The sequence below is a fragment of the Sorex fumeus genome, unplaced genomic scaffold (assembly GCF_029834395.1).
Source record: "Sorex fumeus unplaced genomic scaffold, SorFum_2.1 ptg000098l, whole genome shotgun sequence".
Classification (NCBI taxonomy): Eukaryota; Metazoa; Chordata; class Mammalia; order Eulipotyphla; family Soricidae; genus Sorex; species Sorex fumeus.
In genome coordinates this window covers 87178324-87203363 of record NW_026606155.1, presented here as the reverse complement: position 1 = coordinate 87203363, position 25040 = coordinate 87178324, and the positions used below count along the sequence as shown (strand labels likewise).

The 25040-nt window shown below is 45.9% G+C and overlaps 1 protein-coding gene across 1 annotated transcript; it reads left to right on the top strand.

The window, feature by feature from the left end:
- Positions 1 to 6740: 6740 nt before the first annotated feature.
- Positions 6741 to 24511, top strand: EPB42 (erythrocyte membrane protein band 4.2). The gene is made up of 13 exons (XM_056133444.1): positions 6741 to 6813; positions 8392 to 8577; positions 9212 to 9445; positions 13148 to 13266; positions 14432 to 14536; positions 15290 to 15461; positions 15747 to 15885; positions 16300 to 16403; positions 17292 to 17534; positions 18521 to 18820; positions 21645 to 21805; positions 23443 to 23576; positions 24349 to 24511. Exons 1-13 carry the CDS (start codon positions 6804 to 6806, stop codon positions 24509 to 24511), a joined length of 2070 nt encoding a protein of 689 aa, XP_055989419.1. The 5' UTR covers positions 6741 to 6803.
- Positions 24512 to 25040: the final 529 nt, after the last annotated feature.

The following is a 25040-nucleotide window of genomic DNA, read 5'->3' as shown; positions in this document are numbered from 1 at the left end:
TGATTTTAACATTACATTCATTAACTCTATCATTCAGGGCCAAGTGCAGTAGTACAATAGGTAGGGTGCCTGCCTAGCATATGGCTGACACCAGGCATCCCATGTGGTCCCCAAACCCTGCCAAGTGATCCCTGAGCTCAGAGCCAGGAGTAAACCCTGAGCATCACTGGGTCTGGCCCCAAACCCTGTATATATATATATATATATATATATATATATATATACACATATATATGTATATATATATATTATATGTGTGTGAGTGTGTTTGTGTGTGTATTTGACATATTTAAATATATATTAGAGTATATGTTTGAATATGTATTCACATATATATGTATTAGAACATACATATATATTATATATTGAGTTTCTACTGGAGCTATACCCTGAGGTAGGCATGGAGGACACAAAGAGGACCAGGAACTACCCGTAGGAGCTCAAGTGAAAACCTGTGAAGAATGAAATACAAATGGGAAATCAGCATAGAGTGGCACAAACCCAGATGAGAGCAGGGCGTAATGGGAACACAAGGAGTGACAACTAGTCCAGTTTGAGACTGTGGATCTAGTAAGACCTCCTAAAAAGTGTGGCATTTAAACTGAACACTTGAAAAAAACCCACAAACATTTAAAAGAAAATAAGTTTGCTGAATTGGGGTGGAGTAAAGCTGTAGAGTTTCTGCTTGCTGTTCAGTTGGTTCTAGATTAGAGCAGGGTGAGGGGTGGAGGGCATTGGATCAAGTAGGAGGAGGAAATGAGGCAGGGAGTGAAGAGCTTCTAGTGGAAGTCTAAGGAGTCTGAAGCAAAGATCTTCAGGCATTTACTTCTTAAAGTCTTGCATAGGTGGTACGGCAAGTGATATCAATTGCTTAAGGTCGATTTTATTTTGCACAGCGGCTCAAACTTTGTGATTAACAAGCACTTAAAGGACAAAGTGTTCTGCACCTTGGAGACCAGTTCAGAACCTGCCACTTTTCCAATTCTAGATTAGCTGTTTTCCCCTTCGATTTTAAAAAAATTATTTAATATGTCTTCTAGCTTCCATTTATGTCATTTATTCTTACTTTTCTCCTTTGGAAATAATGTGTCATAGGACAGAGGTCAATGAAAAAGATGAGCACATGCTTTGAGCACAGCAGGCCTGATTCAATTCCCACCGCCTGGTCCCCTGAGCAGTGCCAGAAGCAATTCCCTAGCACCAAGCCAGAAGTAGATTCTGTCCACCACTGGGTGTGGCCCAAAAACAAAAGGAAATTAAAATGTTTTTCTCAGGCTCATTTAAGATTTTAAAAACAAACAGGCATAAAGTATTTAGCACTTGTTAAAATGGTGAGTTTAATTTTAGAACTTTCTGAGCATCATGTCATCAAGCATCCCTTCTGCTTAACTTTTTCTCCGTCTCTCAGTTGTGTCCTCTGATAAAGGCTATTCATTTTGCCAGATCCCTTCTCAGGCTGTCTTTTAGCAGCTATGAATTAGCCAGTGTCCCAGAGGGAAACGGGATCTGGTCCACCTCCCTTCTCTGTGCCACTACCTTGGATAACTTATGACAGATATTTAAAATATTCACTCAAGTTTTTTTTTATTTATTCTCAAGAGGAGACATGAAATGAAGCTAGTCCACTGTATAGAAGCAGAAATGCTTAAAAAATTATAAAAAGAAGGTTTAGGGGTCAGAGAGCTAGTACAGCAGATAAGGCATTTGCCTTGCACACTGCCAGCCTGGTTTTGATCCCCTGCACCAGGAGTGATCCCTGAATGCAGAGCCAGGATTAATGCCCAAGCACTGTAGGATGGTACCCCAAAACAAAATTAAAAAAAAAGAAGTTTCCATGATCTGGATACTGCCTAAGGTAAAACCACATGTGTGGGATCTGAGCTGAAAGACCCTAGTTTATGTCCAATCTTGATCATAAATTGTGAGATCCTGGAACGATTCCCTTCCAAAGTCTAGTGTGTGGATAGGTGGTTGTGAGGTGCCTGTTTAGTCTCACCCTTGGGTTTGATTTATCTCCTTCTCTATTCAATTTTCATGTTTGTATCATTTTAATATATGCTTTGAAACATCACATTTCATTATTAGTCATCTTAATTTTTTCTGGAAAAAGACAGAATTACTTGGTTTCTTCATTAATCAAAAATTTAACTATTCTAAAATAAAAATATTTATTTTAAATAAAATATATTTATTTAAATATATTTATTTAAATAAAATATATTTATTTTAAAATAAAAATATTTATTTTAAAATAAAATAAGCATGCTTACTCCCTGGACCTGTTTTCTCATCAATAAAGTTAGATAACAATGATCTGTTATTTAGTTAAAAGATTGAGGTTCAAATCATATGAGACTATATAATATATATATATGAAGTGCTTTGTAAAGCAAAGTACCGGCACAGTTCCTTTGAACCTGGAGTCTAGTTGCAATTTCTCTTCTTTGTCCTCTAGCTTCTATAGCATGTTTTGCCAGTTTAGCCACCCATAATTCGTCACATCTACTTCCATCTTCTCCCACAGAGAAGGCCACCATCATCTCTCACTAGGACCACTAAATAGTCCCTTGCTGGTCCTCTCTCTTCGATATCTGCACCCTATAAATATCTTTCCTATTTTAGCCAGTGTGGTATTTAAAAATCGTGAATCTGATCATGCCACTCCCCTACTTATAATACCATCCATTAGCTTCCACTACTCTGAGGACACAATTCAAAATTCTTAACGCTCTAAGATTTCATCCTGACCTTAACTCTCTCCATTCTGTGACTAGGTCCTGCTGGCTTTCTTAATTGCTCCCTGTCTTAGGATCTATTTGTGGTAGAGGTGGCAGCAGTGTCCATTTCCAGGGATATCAGTGAGGTTGGCAGGGAAAAGAGGCAGCTATCAGGGGTGGCACATGGTGCCAGAGATTAATCCAGGACCTTACACAGTGTGAGGTCTTTCTACAGTAAAGTTGAAGAGATCATCCATAGGGGCTGCGATAATAATGGGGGTCAGGGGGCCAGGTGCAATTTGGAATGCTTTTTTTTTTTGGCTTCTTGGGTCATACCTGGCAATGTTCAGGGGTTACTCCTGGCTCTACACTCAGGAATTATTCCTGGCGGAGCATAAGGGATGCCTGGTCGTCCATGTGCAAGGAAAACACCCTACCCGCTGTACTATCACTCCAGTCCTAGAAATGTTTTCTATTGGTTCACTATGAGAAGGTAGATTTCCATGAGGATATTGAGTGGTTTTATTTTTCTTTCTGAAAAGGGACAACCAGCTGAAAAATGGTGGGGTCCTCTGATCTACCACTTGAGCCACATGCTTGACTCCAGGGCCATTGCGCTTGTTCTCTGCCTCTCGCCGCATGCCTCATAGCCTTAGTAATTACTATTTATTCTTCCCATTTCTAAGCATTGCTATCACTTTCTCAAGGAAGTATTCCTAGCCTTCAAACCTGGGTCCTAAAACTCAGGATGGTGGTTTTTTGTTTTTGGTTTTGGTTTTGGTTTTTTTTTTGGTAGTAGTACTTATCACAAAGGCAAGTAAATTATCACTCATGTAGGCACTCAGTGAAGTCTGTTTCTCTTTGCTGGATGTATAAGCTCCTTGGGGCCAGGACACATCTATCTAATCGATTGCTGTATAACCATGCTTAACACATTCACACTCCCAGCACACATTAGTGCTCGATAAATATTTGGGTCATGAATGATATGTGAATTCTTTTGACTGCACACTGATTGAAGACTTGTTTTTCTGCCAGAGGCTAGGGAGTTGAAAAGTGTGGGTGCTGTAGGAAGCAGGACAGATCTTTCCAGTCATTCTGCTTTCCATATTCCTCCCACTTCCCACTTACCTTTCTCCAGTTTTTTGTTTGTTTGTGAGCCACATTTGGAGGTCCTCAGGACTGACTCCTGGCTCTGGGCTCAGGGATCACTCCTGGCAAGGACCATACGGGATGCTGGGAAATTAGCCCAGGTTAGCTGTGTGCAAGGTAAACTCCTTACCCACAGTACTATCTCTCCAGCCTTACCTTTCTCCAGTTTAATCACAACAGAGCAGTCTCTGCCTCGTCATGGGCCCCTGCAAAAGTGCACCAGTCAGTGGATATTTGTGGAGCTTCATGGGAAGAGAAGAAAATCTTCTCAAGAAAGAGAAGATTCTCTTTGTTCATATTAAAAGTGGAATATCCTCAAAAGTGAACGAGCCCATCCCCCCACATTGCCCTCCCAAATATGGGGGTTCAGAGTGGCGAACAGCGTTATAGTTTTTTCTTTTCATATAATGTTCTAACACCCTTCCTTTTACCAGTGTACATATCCCACTACCAATGTCCCCAATTTTCCTCCCTCCCCAGCACCCCTCTCCCCCATTATGGCAAGCACTTTTCTCTCTCTCTCTCTCTCTCTCTCTCTCTCTCTCTCTCTCTCTCCTTTTGAACATTATGGTTTGCAATACAGATCCTTATAGTTTTTTCTCACTCTTGCATTTTTTAATGTTCAAAGTATTAATAACCACATATTCTCGTGGCAAAAAGGTAGTAATTCCTAAGCTCTGCATGTCCTGTTACAGAAGCAATAATTTTCCAGAAATACTCTATATAAATAAACACCAGAAAATGTGTTTTATATGCAAATATACATATTCTCACACAGTGTATGGGGAGAAGAGAATATATAACCTGTGATAATAGTATATATTAGAGTAATATATAGTAGAACAGCATGTTTTTAACATGGTATTATATAATTTGTTTTTTACATTTGACAATATAACTTGGAGATTAATACATATTTTTATAGAGAGCTATTCATTCTTTTTTGCTCAATTTAATGACCTATAATTCATTACTTGTTATTTATGAATATGCACGTAGTTTCCAATAATTTTCAATTATAAATACCAGTGTAGTAAATGTTTGCATAAAGTCTTATTTTACACATGTTTTGTTATTTGCAAGATAGAATATCTAAAAGTAGAATGGATAAATTAAAAGTATATATTTTAAGGTTCTGGCAGATATCACATAATTTCCCTTTATAAATATGCCCCAATTGGTAGTTCTACCACTACTATGATATTTTCCCAAATTATCCTTGTTAATTTGATAGGTTAAAAAATTCTACCTCAGCATGGTTTTATTTTTCATTTATATTAAGTAAATAGTAAGAGTGAATATATTTCCATATATCTAGGAGAAATGTGATTTTCCTTTTCTTGAATTTTAACATCATATCCCTCACCCACTTTGGGGTTTTTTTGGAGCCACACTTTGGGTGCTTAGGACGTAGGACTTAGGACTCTGCACTCAGGGATCATTCCTGGTGGAGTTCAGGGCACCATATGTGTTGCTGGGGATCAAATCCCAGTTAGCCACATTCAAGGCAATCTCCTTACCTGCTGCACTATATCTCTCCTTCAAACAATATTTCTCATGAAGAACTGGCAGAAGATGAGAAGTCTGAAACTTAATTTTTTTACACATAATGATATTTTGTAACAGTTGGTGGGTGTCGCACCCACCAACTGGCCCCCTGGCGCCGTCTAATCCCATCAGCGGCCAAGACTCTGAGACTATAAAAACCAGCTCCCGGAACCGCGCGGCCGCAAATGCATCTTATTATGACATCTCATTCCTACTTTGATAAACTGGCAGGCTACCGAATGTAGCCTGCCCACACGGCAGAGTCTGGCAAACTCCCCATGGCGTACCCAATATGCCAAATACCAGTAACAATGATGGGGCTCATTCTCCTAAAGAGCCTTGAATATAATCTCAGGGCAAGGATGAAGGAAACGTTACTGGGACCTGCTCGAGGCAATTGACGAATAACAGGATGATCTGTGATCTGTGATCTGTAATCTGATATTTTACCAAAGTTCAAAGCTTTGAAAGTATAAAAGAGGAAAAAACAAAACAAAACAAAAAAGAGTAAAACAGCAGAAAAAAATTACCCTCCTTCCCCAGACCTCAGACTTCCTCCCTACAATGCAACCAACATCCTTTGTTGCTTCTGACCTTACCAGAAGAAGACTTATGTAGAAGGCCAGGTAACTGGACTTAGAAAGCCAAACAGAGCAGCTTTTAAAGACCCTCCTCTGTGTCTTGTCTTCTCCCAGAGAAAACAAGTAGGAATAAAAAAGACAAAGACCTTTCATTCCAAAATAGCTCCAAGCCTTCTCTGAGTGCCTCAGACCCAGCACTAAGCAGAGCTGGGACCACAGCTTTTGCTTCTAGGACATTTATTTCTCACCAACAAATTCTATCTCCTTATCTGTTTCCCACAGAAGAATCCCAGACATACAGGTTCTCTTTTAATATTATCAAAACAGCCCACAGATGTCTCGCAACTTGCTTAGGGCCTGAGATGCAGAGTTGGATATGGGTCCAGTGTGCAGAGGAGTCTGCTCTTCCAGAGTCCTGCTCGGTACAGTTCAGGTAATAATGCTGCGGGTAAGGCACTACTGAGCAACAGGCTTACAGGTTTCTTCTGAGCGTCTCTAGCTGACAGATCTCCCCACTCCACCCCCAACTCCATACCCCTGTTTGGGCCTCAGGCACAAGAGATAAAATGAAAAAAAGGTTCCGCCCAACAGCTGGTCCAAGAGATACCAGTGGGGAGCATGTAGGAGAGAAAAACCCGGTCACAGAGCTCACGGACCTAATAGGGGGAAACCCCACTCTTTACAGTCTTACGCCAATAAAAGCACCTCCATTTCCTGTCTGGAAGACAGATTCAAAGAGGGAGCCAGAGCGAGAGTTCAAGACAGTCATTTCCTGTGGTCAAGTGGATAAGAGCAGCCTACAGCCATGGGACAGGGTGAGCCAAGCAGCTCTCCAGGGGCTGACTGTATTGTCAGTAGCCCCTCCAATCTTCTGTCTTTTCATGAAAGGAATTAGAGTATGATAAAAGTGATGGAGGAGTGATAGTGTGAATGAGGGTAAAGTTAATGGATGACAGAGGGATGGTGGGTAACTATGGTGAGGTAGATAGTGGGTCATGATAGTGGTGGGGCTATAATGGGGCTATCACGAGGGGCTAGTCGATAGGAGCTGCTGCTGATCGAGGGGCTGTGGTGTGGGCGTGGTAGAGGGGGCTGCTAGGGCTGGAAGGGATGGTGATAGGGCTCTAGTTGGGGAGGTGGTGGGTGCTGTAGTAATGATACTGGTGGTGTGGCTCTAAAGAGGCTGTTATTATTATATTGGTGACAACAGTGGTAATGGTGGATGTGATGTTGGTGGTTAACATGGATTTATATTCTTATTATATTAACATGACTCCTTTCACTGAACTGTGGCAATTATGAGAAATGACCCTAGGGAATATGAGAGTGTCACACAGTCAAATATGAAAGGGAGATAGGTGTATGGGGAGTCAACTAAAGGGGGCAGAGGCATAAAGCCAGAGGTAAAGAAACAAAAGCAAGACTCAGTATGAGCTCAGGTGTAAAGCACTTATACTACATATATCGGGTCCTGGGTTCAATTTCTGTGACCAACCAACACAAAAGACAAATAAACAAAAAAAAACAGAGGCCTGACTGGCATTCTGGTGGTGGCTGTGGTACACTAATATTAAATGCCTAAAACATTACTGTAATATTATTGTAAAATGTGATACTCAACCTTAAAAAGAATGAAGAGAAAAGAAAGAAGGGAAAAGGAAAAAAAAGAAAGCAAGTAAATAGATCTACCCAAAGGATACAGAAATCTCAGGAACCTCTTCAAGGGTTTATTACAGTATTTACAAGTCTCTTTGTAAAGTCTTATGGTAAAATAAGAATTACCAAATAGGCCATCACAGTACTCTTGGACTCCCTTTTTGCAGAGATTTTTTCTAGGCTGCAACAGTGGGTTTGCTAACTATTTGGGCCAAGTTCCAGTGAGTTGATTCCACTTTCTGGGCCTCATTCTCATTGATAAGACAATATTTGGGCACAGTTATTTCAAAACAATCTCTAAAAATTTTCCAATTGTATATTAAGAAAAAAATGAGTAGGGTTGAGCCAGATACTTTATTGTTCATAATTTTTGGATTAGCAACAGAAAGAGGAGGTAAACATTAAGAATAAGCAATATTTTAAACAGCAAAAATAACTCACAATTAATTGGACTTACTATGTGTTTGACTTTGTGTTTAATTCTGATTCAGTTATATATTCCCTCATAAATCTCCACTGAAAGGAGGAGGATTATGCTAAGAAAGAGGAAATGAGCTCTGAGTGGTAAAACTACTTTTCTGAGTTGGCACAATAAGTAGGTAATAAGATAGTACTCAGCTAATAAGTCAATTCTGCCAGGCGGGACCTGAATCCTGACTTCTCTGACTCTAAGCTCACTGATTTTACTTACACGGTCACCTTTATCTAGTCTCCATGATTTCTCTCTCCTGCAATAGCCCTTAGGATCAAGCGCTGTGACTTCCAGGCATCAAAAAACAATAAGGAGCACCACACGAAGGCCATTAGCTCCCAGCACCTCATCGTGAGGAGGGGACAGTCCTTCACCCTTTGCCTGCACTTTCGAGCACCAGTGCCCAAATTTGGGTCTGCCTTGAAGAAGGTGACCCTCATTGCACAAACAGGTAAGAGGAGCAGGCCTAGTCCTTTGGGACAGCAGGTTTGAGTTCTTCTCTGCCTGGCATTACCTCAAGAAACCCAAATATCAGTGACCCACATGGCTCCTACATCTTAAGGAATCATCCTAGCCATGGTCTAGGAGGAGGGCATGTGCACAAAAAGTAATGCATCCCATGACTCAGAATTGTTCGGCTCATTATTACTGAGGGATTTTCTTTTGGTTGCAAATATAATAGCCATTTTATAGAAAATCTGGAATGGGATCTATTCCAAGCTAAATATGATATTTAATGGCCACATTTGCTGAATATGTGCTTGACTATGTGTTTAACTCTGCCAATACAAGTCAGACATAGTACTACGAGTACCTTACATGCAAAGCTGCTTTAATTTCTCACACAAGCGCTATGAAGTAACTGTTACTCCATTTGTTTTATAGATCCTGGAATATTTCTAGACATAAGTTCTCCTGTGTCCTCCCCTACCTTTTGTCTATCTCCCATTGCTGGGCAGGCTGCCTTCACTCTCTTCTTTTTTCATTTCAAAACCACCTGCTCTGGTTTTTGAATATTGGACTTTATTACTCAAAATGGTAACAATGACGGTCGGAATGATCACTTTGCGACTGTGTGACTGCAGGAGAGCAGCCTTCTGAGGACAACAGGACCCAGGCCACATTCCCAATTTCCAGTCTGGGGGACCCGAAGTGGTGGAAAGCTGCAGTGGAGAACAGAGATGCGGAGTCCTGGACCCTTTCTGTGACCACGCCCACAGATGCTGTCATTGGTCACTACTCGCTCCTGCTGCAGGTCTCCCGCCGGAAGCCACGCCTCCTGGGTCGTTTCACGCTGCTTTTTAACCCCTGGAATCGAGGTGAGGTTGGCTTAGGAGCTGGAGCAGTTCCAGCAGGACACACCTTCCCGGGTCCTGGCTTACAGCTCCCTCTAAGGGCCACTGGAATGCTCAGTGACTTCTCCCAAGAGGCCAGACCTGCAGCTACAGCTGTAGACTGAGGCTACCCCTGAAAGCAAGGGCATGCTTCAGCACTGGAGCCAACTCGTGCCATTTTAGGGTCAAGAGTTGAGGTTTGGGCCAGAGTGATAGTCCAGCAGAGAGGGCATTTGCCTTGCACATGGCCGACCCCGAACACTGCTAGCAGTAATTTCTGAGTGCAAAGCCAGGAGTAACCCCTGAGCATCGCTGGGTATGACCCAAAAGGCAAAAAATTAAAAGAGTTGAGATTCCCTGGGGTGACTCTACGAGACAGACCATTTACAGTGACAACCGCTGGCTGATGCTTCAGGAATAGAGTTCACCTGAGAAATAGGCTTGTCTATTTCCTTCCTGGGTTTCCATAGCTTTATGAGCCTCGAAGCTTAGGAAATTTGGGGGACCCCTTTTCAAAAAAACAAAAGAAAATATGTCAAAGAACTAGTACAGGATAGGGAGCTTGCTTGCCTTGAAGGCAGCCCAGCCCCAGTATATGGTCCTTCAGAACCCCAAAGGTCACTCCTCAGCAGAGACAGGACTATCCCCTAGGTATATCCACAACACCATAACACCCACAAACACCAATACAAAATTTTGAATAGCTAGGGCCCCTACCAGTCTCAAAAGAGTCTGTGCTCACTAGAGGCCAGAGCTTCAACTTTCTCATCAGCATTGCCATAATCTGCCCCTATGTGCTCTTTTTGCTTCTCTCCATTTATCTGCTCTGTTCTTTCCACAAACTGCTGGACCCTCTCCACACTGGCCTGTCTAAATCAATGATTGACTAGAGTAGCGGATTCAATGGCAGCCTCCTGCACCACAGCCGCTTCCTCCCGCACCACAGCTTTATCTCTTGTAAAGCTCAGACCTGGCTTTTGTGGTTCTTCCATCCAGAGAAAGGCATCAGAATCCTCTGTTGATGTGCCCCAGGATCCAGGAGACCACTTCTGCTGCCATCCCTTTCTGAAGTCTGAGCTGTGCTCAGGGTTTAATCCTGGCTCTGTGCTAAGGGATCACTCCTGGAGGTATTATATGTGGTGCCAGGGATCAGATTCGGGTCAGCCATATGCAAGGCAAGTGCCTTAACTTGTCTATTTTAAGTCTATTTTAAGTTAATCTCTTGAGCTCCTGCAGGGTTTGTGGGAGAGTGAGAAGTGGTGCTTTGTGACTTTCCAGTCTTTGCCACTCCTAGACAACAAGCACAGGGACCTTTGCAGAGTATTACTGTAAGCCTGAATGGGCTTGTCACAAGGTTGAGCTGAGAGAAAGAGGGAACCTAGGGATGTAGAAGGAAATTCCCAGGTCCCTTTTTATGGCCCCATCTCTGGATTCCCTCTCTTTCTGGTACTTCAATCCCAGGAGGCCACTCCTTTCATCCAGGATGAGTTTCTCCAACAACTCCTCCCATGGCCCTCCCTACCTGTTCTAAATCCGACCTTTCATTTTCTACTCCATGGGATTTAGCAGATAGAACAATGGATGGGGACCCCTTGCCCCATGTGGTTGAATGTGGGACTAACCCCTCTCCCCTGCAAGTTGGGGAGACTTCTTGCTCTGAGAGGAAAACCCTCAGACTATTTCCCTCTAAGCAGAGGCTGCTAGTGTTTCTTCACCTCATGGACAGATATCCTGGGGGCTGAAGCAAAGATATCGCAGAAATAGTTCTAGAACAGTGCTCAATTCAGAGAAAATCCAAGGGCTTGGGTGGAGAGAGAGAGTACAGCAAGGAGGGCACTTGTCTTGCATGTGGTCAATCAAGGCTGGATCCCTGGCATCCTTTATGTTCCTCCAAGCCCTGAACCCTTAGGGAGTGATATCCCTGAGCACAGAGCCAGGAGTAAGCCCTAAGCACTGCCAGATGTGACTCCTTTCCCCCAAACAACAACAAACCAGAGGACACCCACTGGCTTGTATTCATGACAGGAGTCCTGCCATGCTCTTATATTCATGCCATGCTCTGGGCTTGGCATGCAGGGACCTGCCCCTGGGGGCCTCTTTATGTGAGTGTGTGGAAGGGCAGCCCGGGCAGATCCACTTATTGGCTCTGCTTATCTGGGAAGTGATTCAGAGATTTTCAGAAGTTACCTGAGACTCAGTCTCATGTTAGCCTACTTGCAGATAGATCTCTCCTAGATTCAAACTCGGTTTTACTTTCTCTAAATAAATAATCGTATTCTTCAGCAAGGAACTATAGCACCAGGGACTGGGCTTTAAAGAATGGGAGGAGAGGGCATGCACTGAGTGTGCTTCCTGGAGTCCTGCAGAGACCAGGCCAAATGCTGGATGTTCCTAGTCATTTCTAAAGCAGTTTGGAGGGAGGAATCAGGGAGGAGGAGCCGGAGGAGAGACACAGGACCATTTGGTCCTGAGGTTTTAGGCTCCATGTTCTTCAGGGTGCCAGGATTTCTTTCATTTTCTTTTCTTTTTCTTTTTTTTTTTTTTTTGGTGGGAGATGGGGGGAGGAGTTCAGATAACATCAAGCAGTGTTCAGGGCTTACTCTTGGCTCTTTGTTCAGGGGTCACTACTGGTGGTGTTTTGGGATATGTGGTAATAGAACTCAAATTCAGGTTAGCTCTGCGCAAGGCAAGTGCCCTACCCCATGTACTATCAGTCTCTAACTTTGTTACCCTTAAAGTTTATTAGGGTTACAAGGTGGGTTTTGAGGTCACATCTAGCAGCACTTGGAGATCAAACCAGGATTGTCCACATGCACGGTAACACCTTAGCCCTTGTACTCTCTCTGTAGCCCCAGCTATTGGTGTCATTTAATGTTTTCATTTTTCTTCTGCTATTATTGAGGCCATACCATTTACAGTACTGTTCATATTTATGCTTTACAGGGCGTCCTGCTTGCAAATAGCCTCTTCTTTTGCTTTGAGCACCTGGGATGGGGGGACGGAAATGGAAATCCTTTTTTTTTCTCTCTAATTCCCAGAAATCAGCCTAACCAATCACAAATACCTCCACCCCACCACACTTCACCTTGTACTGGGTACAGTCGCCCCAGCAGCTCCTTCTTCCTATAGAGGATGAAGCACCTTAAAGACCCTGTCTCTCCAAAAGTTCCAGCTCGCCCCTTGAAGGACAGCAGGCAGACATGAAACCTAGACCCCTTCATCCCGCACCTACCAGCCCATACTTCCTCTTTCCCTTCACTTTCCCTCTGACCTTGTCTTGTCAAATGCTCTTTCTTCTGCTCACCCCTGTCCACTATTTTTTTTTTTAACATTTGTGCTTATAAGTTGAATTTACAGGCAAGACCTTGCAGGCCCTCAGAGCCATGGCCTGTGCTGCCATTGCCAAATCCTTGGAGGCAGCACTCTGACTGCAAATGTCTTCCTGCTTTTATGTCTTTTTGTCCAGCCACTGGCTAATTCAGCTAATCCAGTACCCTTTTCCCATGCTCCCCCAGAAAAGAAGCTGAGCTCCCGAGAAGGAGAATGGGGTGAGAGAGTGCTTCTTCACAGTCCTTTCCTGGGCAGAGCTGAAGGGAAGGCTCACAGCCCCTAACATGAGGAAGGGTGGGCAGAGGCCTGACTGGTCCCTCCATACCCCAAACCCTCCCTATGACTACTTCCCACCAGAGGATGGCGTATTTCTGGAGAATGAAGCCCAGCGCCAGGAGTACTTACTAAACCAGGATGGCCTCATCTACCTGGGCACTGCTGACTGCATCCAGACAGTGGCCTGGGACTTTGGTCAGGTAAGGGGGAGGGAAGGGCTGCCACTCACTGGCTCCACACAACTGACAGGTCCCTAAACTACTGGTTATAAAGTAATTTCTTTTACTAACTTAAGTGGGCTGGAGCGATAGCACAGCAGGTAGGGCGTTTGCCTTACATGCAGCCAACATGGCCGACCCGAGTTCGATTCCTCCGCCCCTCTCGGAGAGCCCGGCAAGCTACCGAGAATATCTCGCCCGCACGGCAAAGCCTGGCAAGCTACCCGTGATGTATCCGATATGCCAAACACAGTAACAAGTCTCACAATGTTACTGGGTCCACTCGAAAAAATCAATGAACAATGGGAGGACCGTGACCGTGACTAACTTAAGTGGTGCAGATCCCTCTTTCCTCAACTCCATATCAGACCATCCTTCACAGCTTCCAGAGTTCTCCTAAAGACCTTGCAAATCTAGCCTCTGTTAAATCCCTATCATCGATGGGACAAGGCCCAAACAAGGCTTGTGGCTAGAGAGATAGCACAGGAATTAAGATGCTTGCTCTGCACACAGCCATCCTGGGTTTAATTCCTGGCACTGAATATGATCCTCTGAGCAGAGTCAGAAGTAAGCTCTAAACATCACTGGGTTTCTCCCCGCTTACCCCTACCCCCAAAGAAACAAAAGTCAAACACTCTGGTTTGACAACGCCCCCTCCCCCAGACCCTTTGTAGGTAGGGTACTGCTTTCTTTACTTCAAGAGCCAGCCAGAGTCAGCCCCTGGGCACTTACTGACATTCAAGTTGAGTGTTCCCTTTGCCTGGAATAGCTCCCTCTTGATTCCCTTAGAAAATTCAGACCAGTTTTGTAGACCTTCTCAGGGTCATCCCCAGCCCCCAGAAACCACATGAGCTCCCGCCTGGGCTGGTATCTCCACAAGGTCCTGGCTCCACTGCTAAGCTCTGTCATCTAGGTGAACAATTCTCCCTTTCTGCTCAAACCAAGAGACCTCAGTGTACACGCTCCGCCATACTGCCAGCAGTTGGGATTCACTCAGTGGAAACGACTAGGAATAAAAAGAAGCACCCCATCTCATTGTGGGGGCACACAGGGACCAGGGTCACAGGACAAGTCTAAATGAACAAGGTGGGGGGTGGGAGGGTGCCTAAACTGGGACCCCCACCTCACGATCTGTGGGTTTTCACAGTTTGAGAGAGATGTCATCGACCTCAGCCTGAGCTTATTGAGCATGGACAAGCAGGTGGAGGCGTGGGGCAACCCCCAGCATGTGGCCCGCATTCTGGGTGCCTTGGTAAGTAAACAGGAGGTGGAAAGGGGAGCGGGGACATGATGAGCCCCAACTGTAGGGTCCTGGAGATCTTCACATCACAAAGAATCCCTTCTCCCAGGGAGGCCCCACCCTGATGTTGGGATTGGCTCTTAGAGAAATGTCTGAGCCAAGGGACCTTGCTGTACACACTCCGTCATACTGCCAGCAGTCGGGGCTCACTCAGTGGAAAAGACTAGGAACCTGGGCCTGTTGGGAGTCCCTGGGAGGGACAGGGGAAAGCTCAGCTTACCCTGTGTCACCTGTTACGGTGAGCAGAGGGGTTGTAATCCAGTAATTCCTATGTGTCTGCCATGCTTGAAGGGATCTTGGAGCTTTCCTGTTGTTCTCAAATGGTCCTTTCCCAGGACAAATGTGTTCCTCATTTCCTCCGGGTCCTTTGGAAAGCCCCTGGAGAGGTGCTGCAGGATGAGGCCAGCCTGTTAGGAGCAGGAAGCTGGGCTGAGGGGACCTCAGGAGGGGCAGCCCTTTAGCTGCATGGTTCTGTTTGCCTGTGGGGTCCTTACATCATCTTCTAGGGAGATCCTATTAAAGAGATTCCCCTAGAGATGTTGACCCAGAAAGATAGGGCAGAACCAAGAACCTACAGGTCTAAGGAGTTCCAGAAGATTCAGTGGAGGAGGGTCCATTTATAATGCTCAGAGAACCCCCCAAATCATGTCCTGAAAGCTGCCATGTCCTAAGACTCAGGAATACCTCCACATTTCTCCCCAACAGTTGCATGCACTCAAGGAGAAGCAAGTCTTGTCCATGGACCAAGCTACCCAGGAAGGGGCCTTGTTGGGCAAGTGCCGGGGCAGCGTGCCCATCCTGAGGCAGTGGCTCACAGGCCGTGGGCTGCCAGTGCACGCGGCCCAGGCCTGGGTGCTGGCTGCTGTTGCTTGCACAGGTATGATGTAATAAACGGCCTCCCCCCCTGCCCACCACACATACACACACACACACAAGCACACACACACACACAAGCACACACACACACACGGTCTTAGCATGTATGCAGTGTGCTCTGCCCATTGGGAGTTGGGTTTGTCTCCTTCTTTGGCCTGATATTTCCTGTACCTTGGTGCTTACCTGCTCTGTCCTAAGCAGGCCCCTCCTCTGTCCACTGTGTACCAGCCCAGAGGAGATACAAGGCCTCCTCTCAGGGTCCCACTGTCTCTGTCCTTGCATACAGCACTGCGAAGTCTGGGAATCCCTGCCCGTGTCATCACCACCTTCGCCTCAGCCCAGGGCACCGGTGGGAGCCTGCTGGTCGATGAGTACTACAATGAGGAGGGGCTCCAGAACGGAGAAGGCCAGCGGGGGAGAATCTGGTGAGAAATCCAAAGAGTGGATAAGGCCTCAGACCTGGGGCTGAAGAGGCAGTACAACAGGTAGAGCACTTACCTCGCATGCAGCTCACTGGGATTTGGTCCCTGGCATCACATACAGTCTCCTGAGCACCACCAGGAATGATCTTTGAGCAAATAAAAACACAAAAAAGGCCTCAGACCTGTAATGGCTTCAACCTCACAGGGTGGAAGTCCAGGGGCACCCTTCCAGTGGCCTTGATCCTAAGATGTCATCAGGCAGGACACTGATGGCCGGTCAGAGCATGCACGCCCCTCCCTGGGAAGCTGCACCATGTCCACACAGTGTCCCCCATCCTCATGTCGACAAGGGACGCTGCCACTCCTAGGATGTTTTCAGGACTCATTTGCCTCTGCTACCCTGTTTGTTCCCACCAGGGTCTTTCAGACTTCTACTGAATGTTGGATGGCCCGGCCTGCTTTACCCCCAGGGTATGATGGATGGCAGATTCTGCACCCAAGTGATCCTCTTGGAGGTGGAGGTAAAGCCTAGGGGTGGGCCCAAGCCCCTCAGGCAGCACAGAGCTGCTGGAGCAGAAGGGGACCCTCCTGGAGGAGGAAATTAAAGCAGCCAGGTGGCCAGAAGTAGGTCTGCAGTCCTTAAAACAAGAGTGACAGAACATGTGATTAAGACCAACAGAACGCTGACCTGATGCCAGTGGGCTGTTAGGGAGGTAGAGGTGTCCACCCTTTTGGCCACCAGCTGCAGGGAGACCCAGGGAGGGCTATAGGCGAGGGGGCAAGTCTCAGCAGAGGACAAAGGCTTGCAGATGAGCCGCAGATGTGTGGAGTAGAACTTCCCAGGTTCTGGATATGGATCCCGGAGGTAAGAGGGAATGTTTAAGCTCAGAGAAGTAATCTTCAAGAGCACTGAAAGGGTGGCTCTCTCTTTCCCGGGAAAATACTGATTGTAGAATCAGAAGCACAGCAAGTGATTCAATAAAGGTAATTCCTATCTGAGTAGGGTCAAGGGAGCTTGGGAAGTTGTGGGAACTATTTTCCTTCTGCTCTTACTGTCCAGTTCCTGAGAGGCCTCTGCCACAGGCCATTATGAAAAGGGATCATCCCTAAAGAGTGTTTTGGTATAAGTGAGTAGGGTGCTGTCCTTGCACATGTTCAACCTGGGTTCCATCCCCAGTATCCTGTATGGTCCCCTGAGGCTGCCAGGAATAATTCCTGAGTGCAGAGCCAGGAGCAACCCCTGAGCACTGCCAGATGGGTGACCCAAAAGTCGGAGAAAAAATTAAAAACGATTCACCTTTGCAATGCCTTCTCAGAAACTACCCTTTGATCTTGATCTGAGAGAAAGGATGGAGTCAGACCCAAAAAACAGTGGCTCCTCTCTCTCACTGATGTTTGTCTTCCCTCAGTCCTAAAGTCCTGTGATCTTGTTCCGGTCAAAGCTGTCAAGGAGGGGACACTGGGGCTGACCCCTGCAGTTGCTGACCTCTTTGCTGCAGTGAACGCCTCATGTGTGGTGTGGAAGTGCCGTGAGGATGGGGCACTGGAGCTGACTGATTCCAACACTAAGTATGTGGGCAACAACATCAGCACCAAGGGTGTGGGCGGCGACCGCTGTGAGGACATCACTCAGAACTACAAGTACCCTGAAGGTACCAGACAAGAGGGGTGCACAATTCTCAATACCCGAGCAGCAGAGAGGATGAGCCTAAGAGGTGCAGGACAGTGAGAGTAATAGGACTTTTCTTGGCATATAAAATGAGGATTTCTCAACCTTATTTGACACCCTTGCCCTTTGGGGTCAGATAACGTGGCGGGGTGGGCGCCATGCCTCACAGGACTGTTAGCAGCATTCCTGGTCTCTGTTCATTAGATGCCAGCATCCTCTGCCCACCACCACCAGTATGTGACAATAAAAACTACCTCTAGACATTTCCCAACTTCCCTTGGGGACAAATCTGCAAACTGCTGCTACAGAACACTTAGTACCAAGCCCAGGAGTCTAAAGGTGTTCATCCTTTCCCCCTCACTGACCCCCATATCCAGTTCTGCCCTTCTCATTAGTGGATGGCACCACTGTTCACAGTCTGTTGAAACAATAAGGCTTTCCCTTTCCCCTTTCACTGGCCACATTACCACTCATCATCTCGCCTCCCTCTCTGATGGTAGGTAAACCGAGGCTTTGTCTCTCATCTGCAGTCTAGCTATGGTGTCCTAACTACACTCCCTCTCCATAACTGTTCCCTTCACAACCTTCAGTTCCCAGAACGAGGTTCCTAAAAAAACACACACGTAATTGTTAGTCTCTTGCTCCAGTACATTCCATGATCCCAGTGCCCTTGGAGTAAGTCCAAACTCCTGTCTCTCCTAAGCTGTTCTCAAAGACAACATGACTTGTCCAAAAGCAAACTCTGCTGCTGTTAAGAGTCAAATACATAGTTCCCAAAGAACTGCAAGTAGCTTGTAGAAATGTGCTGTATCTGACACTGAGCTTTTATTTCACTGCCGAGGGCCTCTAGAGGCTTAAAATGGACTTGTAATGTTGTTATTGGAGCAGTCATAGGTGAATGAATCTTAATCCTGAACTTGAAGGCTCTAGACCCGCCAAAAAACCTCCTTTGTTGCTTCCACTCTACAGGATCTCTTCAAGAGAAAGAGGTGCTGGAGAGGGTACAGAAAGAGAGAATGAAACAAGGGAAAGACAATGGCATCTGCCCTCCAAGTCTCGAGATATCCAATCCCCTGTACCTGTTCTTGGAAACTCCCTGCTTTCTACCTTTGGGAGGGGATGCTCAGTTTGCTGTGACTCTGATTAACCCCAGTGACCAGGAGAAGACTGTGCAGCTGGCGATTGGGGTGCAGGCAGTGTACTACAATGGCATCCTTGCTGCAGAGCTCTGGAGAAAGAAGATGCTCATAACACTCAGTGGAAACCTGGGTAACTCTCTCTGTGACCTGCTCTCATTCCTTACTTTGGTGGGTGGCAGTCACAGGGCCCCTATAAGTCTAAAGAGACAACTTCCAGTTATCCAACTCATTTATTGAGCATTACACAGGTTAAAAACAACAACATTGCACCCACAATTCCTTTACAACCAAATAAGTCAACAGACCAGGGGAGCAGGATAAGAAGTATTTGGTGACCTAAACAGAACACAATGGTTAGGAGCTCCCAACCCAGGTGGAGCAGGCTTTCCCCGAGTAAATTTGGCCATACTGGGTTTTAAAGGATGAGTAAGGGAGGGTGGAAAAGTGTGTCACAGGCATTCGAGCAGAAGGAACTTGTACACGACTTCCTCCTCCTCCCCAAGATTCTTAATTATTGCTCATGGATAGGAATGGGGTCCTAGCATTTGGTATTCCCCCCCCCCAAATTCTTGTTATCCTAGGATTGAAACTTTCTGTACTAAGGTAGATGTTCTCAAACTTGCCTGCACTTTAGAATCAGCCTCATCCCAGACTCATGAACTCCAAAATGCCATGGTTCAACCACCAAATTAATGTAATCTTTAATGCCATGCGTGGGCTTGGGGGCTTGGGAATTTGAGAATAATTAGAATAGAGTGTCACTATATTATTGTAACAACCCTTACCACTGAGCTGATGACTCCCACCTACCCTGCTTTCAGGTTCTCTACTATGTTCACTTTCCAAGGATGGGGTGCAGCGAGAGAGCTTGATGGGGCCTGATCCTGTCTTACACATTATGAGAAGTTTGGATTTTTTTTCTTGTTTTTTTTTTTTCCTTTTAGGGCCACACCTGGCAGGGCTCAGGGGACCATATAAGCTGCTAGGGATTGAACCTGAGTCAACATGCAAGGGGTTGGAGCGATAGCACAGCGGTAGGGCATTTGCCTTACAAGTGGCCAACATGGCCGACCCAAGTTCAATTCCTCCGCCCCTTGGAGAGCCTGGCAAGCTACCGAGAGTATCTCGCTCACACGGCAGAGCCTGGCAAGCTACCCGTGATGTATTCGATATGCCAAACACAGTAACAACAGGTCTCATGATGGAGACGTTACTGGGCCCGCTTGAGCAAATTGATGAACAACGGGAGGACCGTGACTGTGACCATGACAACATGCAAAGCAAGCACCTTGCCTGCTATACAATATTTCTGGCTCCTTAATTTTGTGCAGTGGGGAGCTGGTTTTAACAAGGAAAGTTAATGTGTTCAAAAATTCACATTTATCATTTTGGGGAATTAGGGGGCAACCCCAGCAGTGCTACGGTGGTCTGGGGACCACTCCTGGATATTCTCAGTGGTTCAGTGCCCCTGGGGCCTGAGGATGTGGTGCTGCTCAGGTCCAGTGGTGCTGGGGACCACCTAGGCCCCTCCTGTGGTGCTCAGAGGGTGCTGGGGCCACAGCCAGTGGCACAGATTGAACCTGTGTTGGATGCAAAGTCAGCATGTACCCAAATCATAGTAATATCTCCTGGCCCCTTAAAATTTATTTAAATTTTTAAAAATTTATTATAGTTTTTTGGGCTAGAGCGATAGCACAGCAGTAGGGCATTTGCCTTGCATGCAGCCAACATGGTCGACCCCAGTTCGATTCCTCTGCCCCTCTTGGAGAGCCTGGCAAGCTACCAAGAGTATCTCGTCTGCACGGAAGAGCCTGGCAAGCTACCCGTGACGTATTCAATATGCCAAACACAGTAACAAGAAGTCTCATAATGGAGACGTTACTGGGACCGCTCGAGCAAATCGATGAACAACGGGAGGACTGTGATTGTGATTATAGTTTTAGCTAACATGGTTATAATAGTGTTTCAAGTTTATTTTACTACTGTGCAAAGGTCCTGCACACATCATCACCAAAGTCTCCCATAGCCCTCTACCACTATCCCTTTGTCACCTCCAGTCTGTTCTTCACTCCACTCCTTGATCTGTTGGAAAATTTTGTGATCCAAGGACAAGGGTTTGTAATTTGAAAAAAATCATTTAAAAAAGAGCTTTCAGCAGAGTAGATTATATCAGAGTCATGCTTCTCAGACTCACTTGGGGAACTCTAAAATTACTGAGATCGCTAAAAGGCCGCTGGAAACTCAAACCTGTTTTCCTTTTTTTTTTTTTTAAATTTTTATTAGTGAGACACCATGAGGTACAGTTGTAGACTTACAAATTTTGTGCTTGGGTTTCAATTATACAATGATCAAATACCCATCCCTCCACCAGTGCCCACTTCCCACCACCACGGATCCCAGTATCCCTCCCACCCCCATCCCCCCCCATCCCACCCTGCCTCTGTGGCAGGGCATTCCCTTTTGTTCTCTCTCTCCTATTGGGTGTTGTGGTCAAACCTGTTTTTCAAAATAAAGAACTGGGCTAGAACCCAGATGCAGGAGTCCCAGCACAGAGAGGAGGTCCAGAAACCAGGGCACTGATGGGCTGACGCAGTGCAGGGGGGACTGAGAGGGGATAAAAGGGCAAGGCAGGGGCTGGCTACTAGTAGTACAGTGGGTAGGGCTGTGCAAACAGCTGATCTAAGTTTGATCCCCAGCATCTCATATGGTTCTCTGAGTACTGCCAGGAGTGATCCCTGAGTGCAGAGGCAAGAGTAACCCCTGAGTACCACATTGGACCCCAACACAAAAACAAAACAAAAAGGGTGAGGCAGGAGCCCAAGCAGAAGTATGTGCCCCATAGTTGAAGCTGCAGTGAGGAATGAGGCCTGTGTATAGGCTCCTGCTTCCTCTGTGCCCTGTGAAACTTGTATCTGTGGAAACTGTGTTCACCCTCTGCTCATCATGTGTTTCAGTTCAAAGAATCACCACCAGTCTGTCTTCCTCCCATTTCGAGCAAAGCCCACCAGAGGACAGCTTCCTCAGACTCACTGCTGTGGCAACACACTCCCAGTCCAGTCTCAGCTGCTTTGCGCAGGAAGACATCGCCATCAGCAGACCAAAACTTGCCATCGAGGTGGGCATCATTCTTTCCCCAAGCCACTCCATTTCCTACAAAGTAGGTCCTGTTTCAAAAAGATCTGGTGCCCCTCAAATGTCAGAGCAAGTGAACGTGTGACAGGAATGACAGCAGGTGCTAAGTTGAGGAATCCTTCTCTTGAGGTTTCTCACATGCCACAGTAAGATTTGATCTTCCAATGTCTTCCTTTGGTTCAACAAAGGGTTTCTACGATTGGTGACTCCACAGTTAGAGGAGTTATAGTTTATGTTTATTCAGCACTTCATACTAGTGTCAATGAACTTTTCTCTCCTTTGTTCCTTTATTTTACAGTTTAGGGCTATACCAAGCAGTTTCTTGGGGATACTCCTGGATCTGTGCTCAGGGGGATCATATATAGTGCCAGGGATCGAATGGGGTTGGCGAATGAAAGACTAGCACCATATCCCTGTACTACTATCTCTCTGACCCTCTTTTAACATGAAAGTCCTGGGAGGTGAAGCTATTTCATGTTTTGCAGATAAGAAAGAAGTTCTAGGGGCCAGAGAGATAGTACAGCAGGTAAGGTGTTTTCCTAGCACAGTCAACCTGGGTTCAAACCCTAGTATCCCATATGGTCCCTTGAGCCTGCCAGGAGTTAAGTCCTGAACAATGCCAGGTATGGCCGAAAAAACAAAACAAACAAAAAAAAAAGCTGTAGAGACAATACCCTAAAATTATATAAAAAAAATTAAAAAAGGGATGTTTTACAGGCTTGAAGTTCTTGGTTCTGTCTCTTCCCACGTGCCTGCCCTGATCAAAATCAATGTGGGCCCTGCCTTCAGGGAGTTAAAATCAGAAAAGGGAGATCTATTTAGCCTTCTGTGTAAATGCTTTACAGAGGTACAGGGTTACTATGGCTTAAATGTATGAAATCAATCTGGTTGTGGGTTGAAAGTTCATGGACGAGGCAGCAGCTATACTGGAGCTTGAAAAATGGAGACAGGGGTGGGAAAAACAGTATAGGGCCTAAGATGCTCGCCTTGCATGCAGCCAAGCCCTGTTGGATCTCCAGCACTGCACATGGTACTCTGAGCATCAGGAGTGATGTCTGAGCACAGGGCTGGGAATAGCCCTTGAGTACTGCCAGGGTGTGGCTCAATCAAAAACAAAGATGCTCAATTTGGTTTGTTTTGAGGCCACACCTAGCTGTGCTCAACAAAGATGCATTCTTCATGCAGGGGTGGGAGGAGCACTACAGTAGCAGCAGGCTGTGCAAAGCAGCTCAGAGGAAGGGCCTGTTGAGAGGTGTGCCAGGGCTGGGAAAGTGTCCCAGGTAGCTGGGATGCTCTTTAATCAAGGGAAGAACAGATGAGCTGAAGAGGTGGGTAGGAGCCAATCCATAAACAGTCCTGAATGTCAAGCAAAGCTAAACTGATAAGAGGTATCTCTTCCCCAATGCAATGGTTTCTAAGTGGAGAGAAGGTATGTCATCAGAGAGATGGATCAAGGTAGAAAATAAACACTGGCATGCCAGGCAGCGGGGTAGTCAACTGTGGAGTTCAGGTTAAGATGGCCAAGAAAGGAGAGTAACTAAGGCCCAGAAAAGCGGGAGGGCAGGCACAGCAGCTGTTCTGCATAATCAGTCCCACGGCAGGTTTTGCCTCTTCCCACAGATGCCTAAGACAGCAGAGCAGTACAAGCCTCTTACTGTCACAGTCAGCATCCACAACCCCCTTGATGCTCCCCTGAAGGACTGTGTCATCTCCCTCCTCGGAAGGGGGCTCATCTACAGGGAGAGGAACTACAGGTAAGAGACCACAAGCCTCCCAGGCCCTTGAGCCCTAAGGCTGGTGAGAAAGACAAGGGCCTACATTGTCGCTAAAAATAGCTCTACGAATTGAACTAAAGCTTAGGACCTCTGTCATCCTGGGGTAATGTCTAGAGGGCACTGTTATTGCTGCCTGACATGGGATTGCTGGTGCTAGAACAACCCAAGAGGGCCATTTCCTGGGGTTCACTGATTTTTTTTTCTGAAAAGGGGTGGTAGACCAGGTAATATGGGGCCTCTGACATAGGAGATGGGAGTTGAGAGGTATGTGCCCATTCGTGTCTGCTGCCCTGGTCCTGCAGGCCAAGACTGGGTCCTGCTGGAGAGCAGACAACAGGGAAGACTGGCACAAGGCACACTGCCCAAGGTGGCTGTCTCTCAGAAACTGCATTAGTGCCACTCATGACCATGACACAGAGCTTTATTTAAACATTCCCTTTTGTTCTTACCCCTTCATCCCAACTCTACCCAACCACCACCCCTTAGACCCTTTGTGTGTGTAAAATGTGTACCAGCTACATCAGAGTCTTCTATTTTAAACTTCTATAAGGGATGCTTTTCTTTCCTCTTGGAACCATTTTTTCTTCTTATTGGGCCTTGCCATTACACTCTATCTGCTATACTATTGCTCCAGGCCCTAGATGTTCATTTTCTTTACGTTTCACCTCTTTAAGTAGGGAAGGATCAGTCACGGGAGCCAACAAAGCAATGAGCCTGGGACAAATAGCTCCTGCCTTTTTCTTTATTTCAGACTGGGTTCTGTGCGGCCTGGAAACACCTTGCGCACCCAATTCCAGTTCACACCAACGCATGTGGGGCTCCAGAGGCTCGTAGTGGAGATGGACTGTAACATGTTCCATAACGTGACTAACTACAGAAATGTCTCTGTGATGGCCCCTCATCTTGCAGCTTAAACGTGCTAAGAGGAATATAAAGGCACTTGGTAAAAGTAAATTAAAATTCATCTGACTTGACTGGTTAAAGAAACTTTGGTACATCTACACAATGGAGTACTATGTAGCTGTTAGAAAAGATGAAGTCATGAAATTTACATACAAGTGGTACAACATGGAAAGTATCATGATAAGCGAAATGAGTCAGAAAGAGAGGGATAGACATAGAAAGATTGCATTCATCTGGAGGATATAAAGTAACAAAATATGAGATTAATACCCAAGAATAGCTGAGATCAGCACCAGGAGGATTACTCCATAGCTTAGAGGCCAGCCAGGCATTCTAGGGGAAAGGGCAGCTCAGATAGAGAAAGGAGCACCAAATAAAGGGTGTTTGGAGGATCCTCCCAGGAGGGGAGATGCATGTTGAAAGTAGACTATGGACTGAACATGTTTGCCACTCAAAGCCTCTTTTGCAGACCACAACACCCAAAAGGAGAGAGAACAAAAGGGAATGCCCTGCCACAGAGGCCGGGTGGGATAGGGGGAT

Bases quoted from the DNA above. Each gene is read 5' to 3' on its own strand.
- EPB42 (XM_056133444.1), top strand. The intron at 15,886-16,299 runs GTGAGAAATCCA...TGTTCCCACCAG, and splicing joins GGCCAGCGGGGGAGAATCTG to GGTCTTTCAGACTTCTACTG. The intron at 17,535-18,520 runs GTACCAGACAAG...TCCACTCTACAG, and splicing joins GAACTACAAGTACCCTGAAG to GATCTCTTCAAGAGAAAGAG.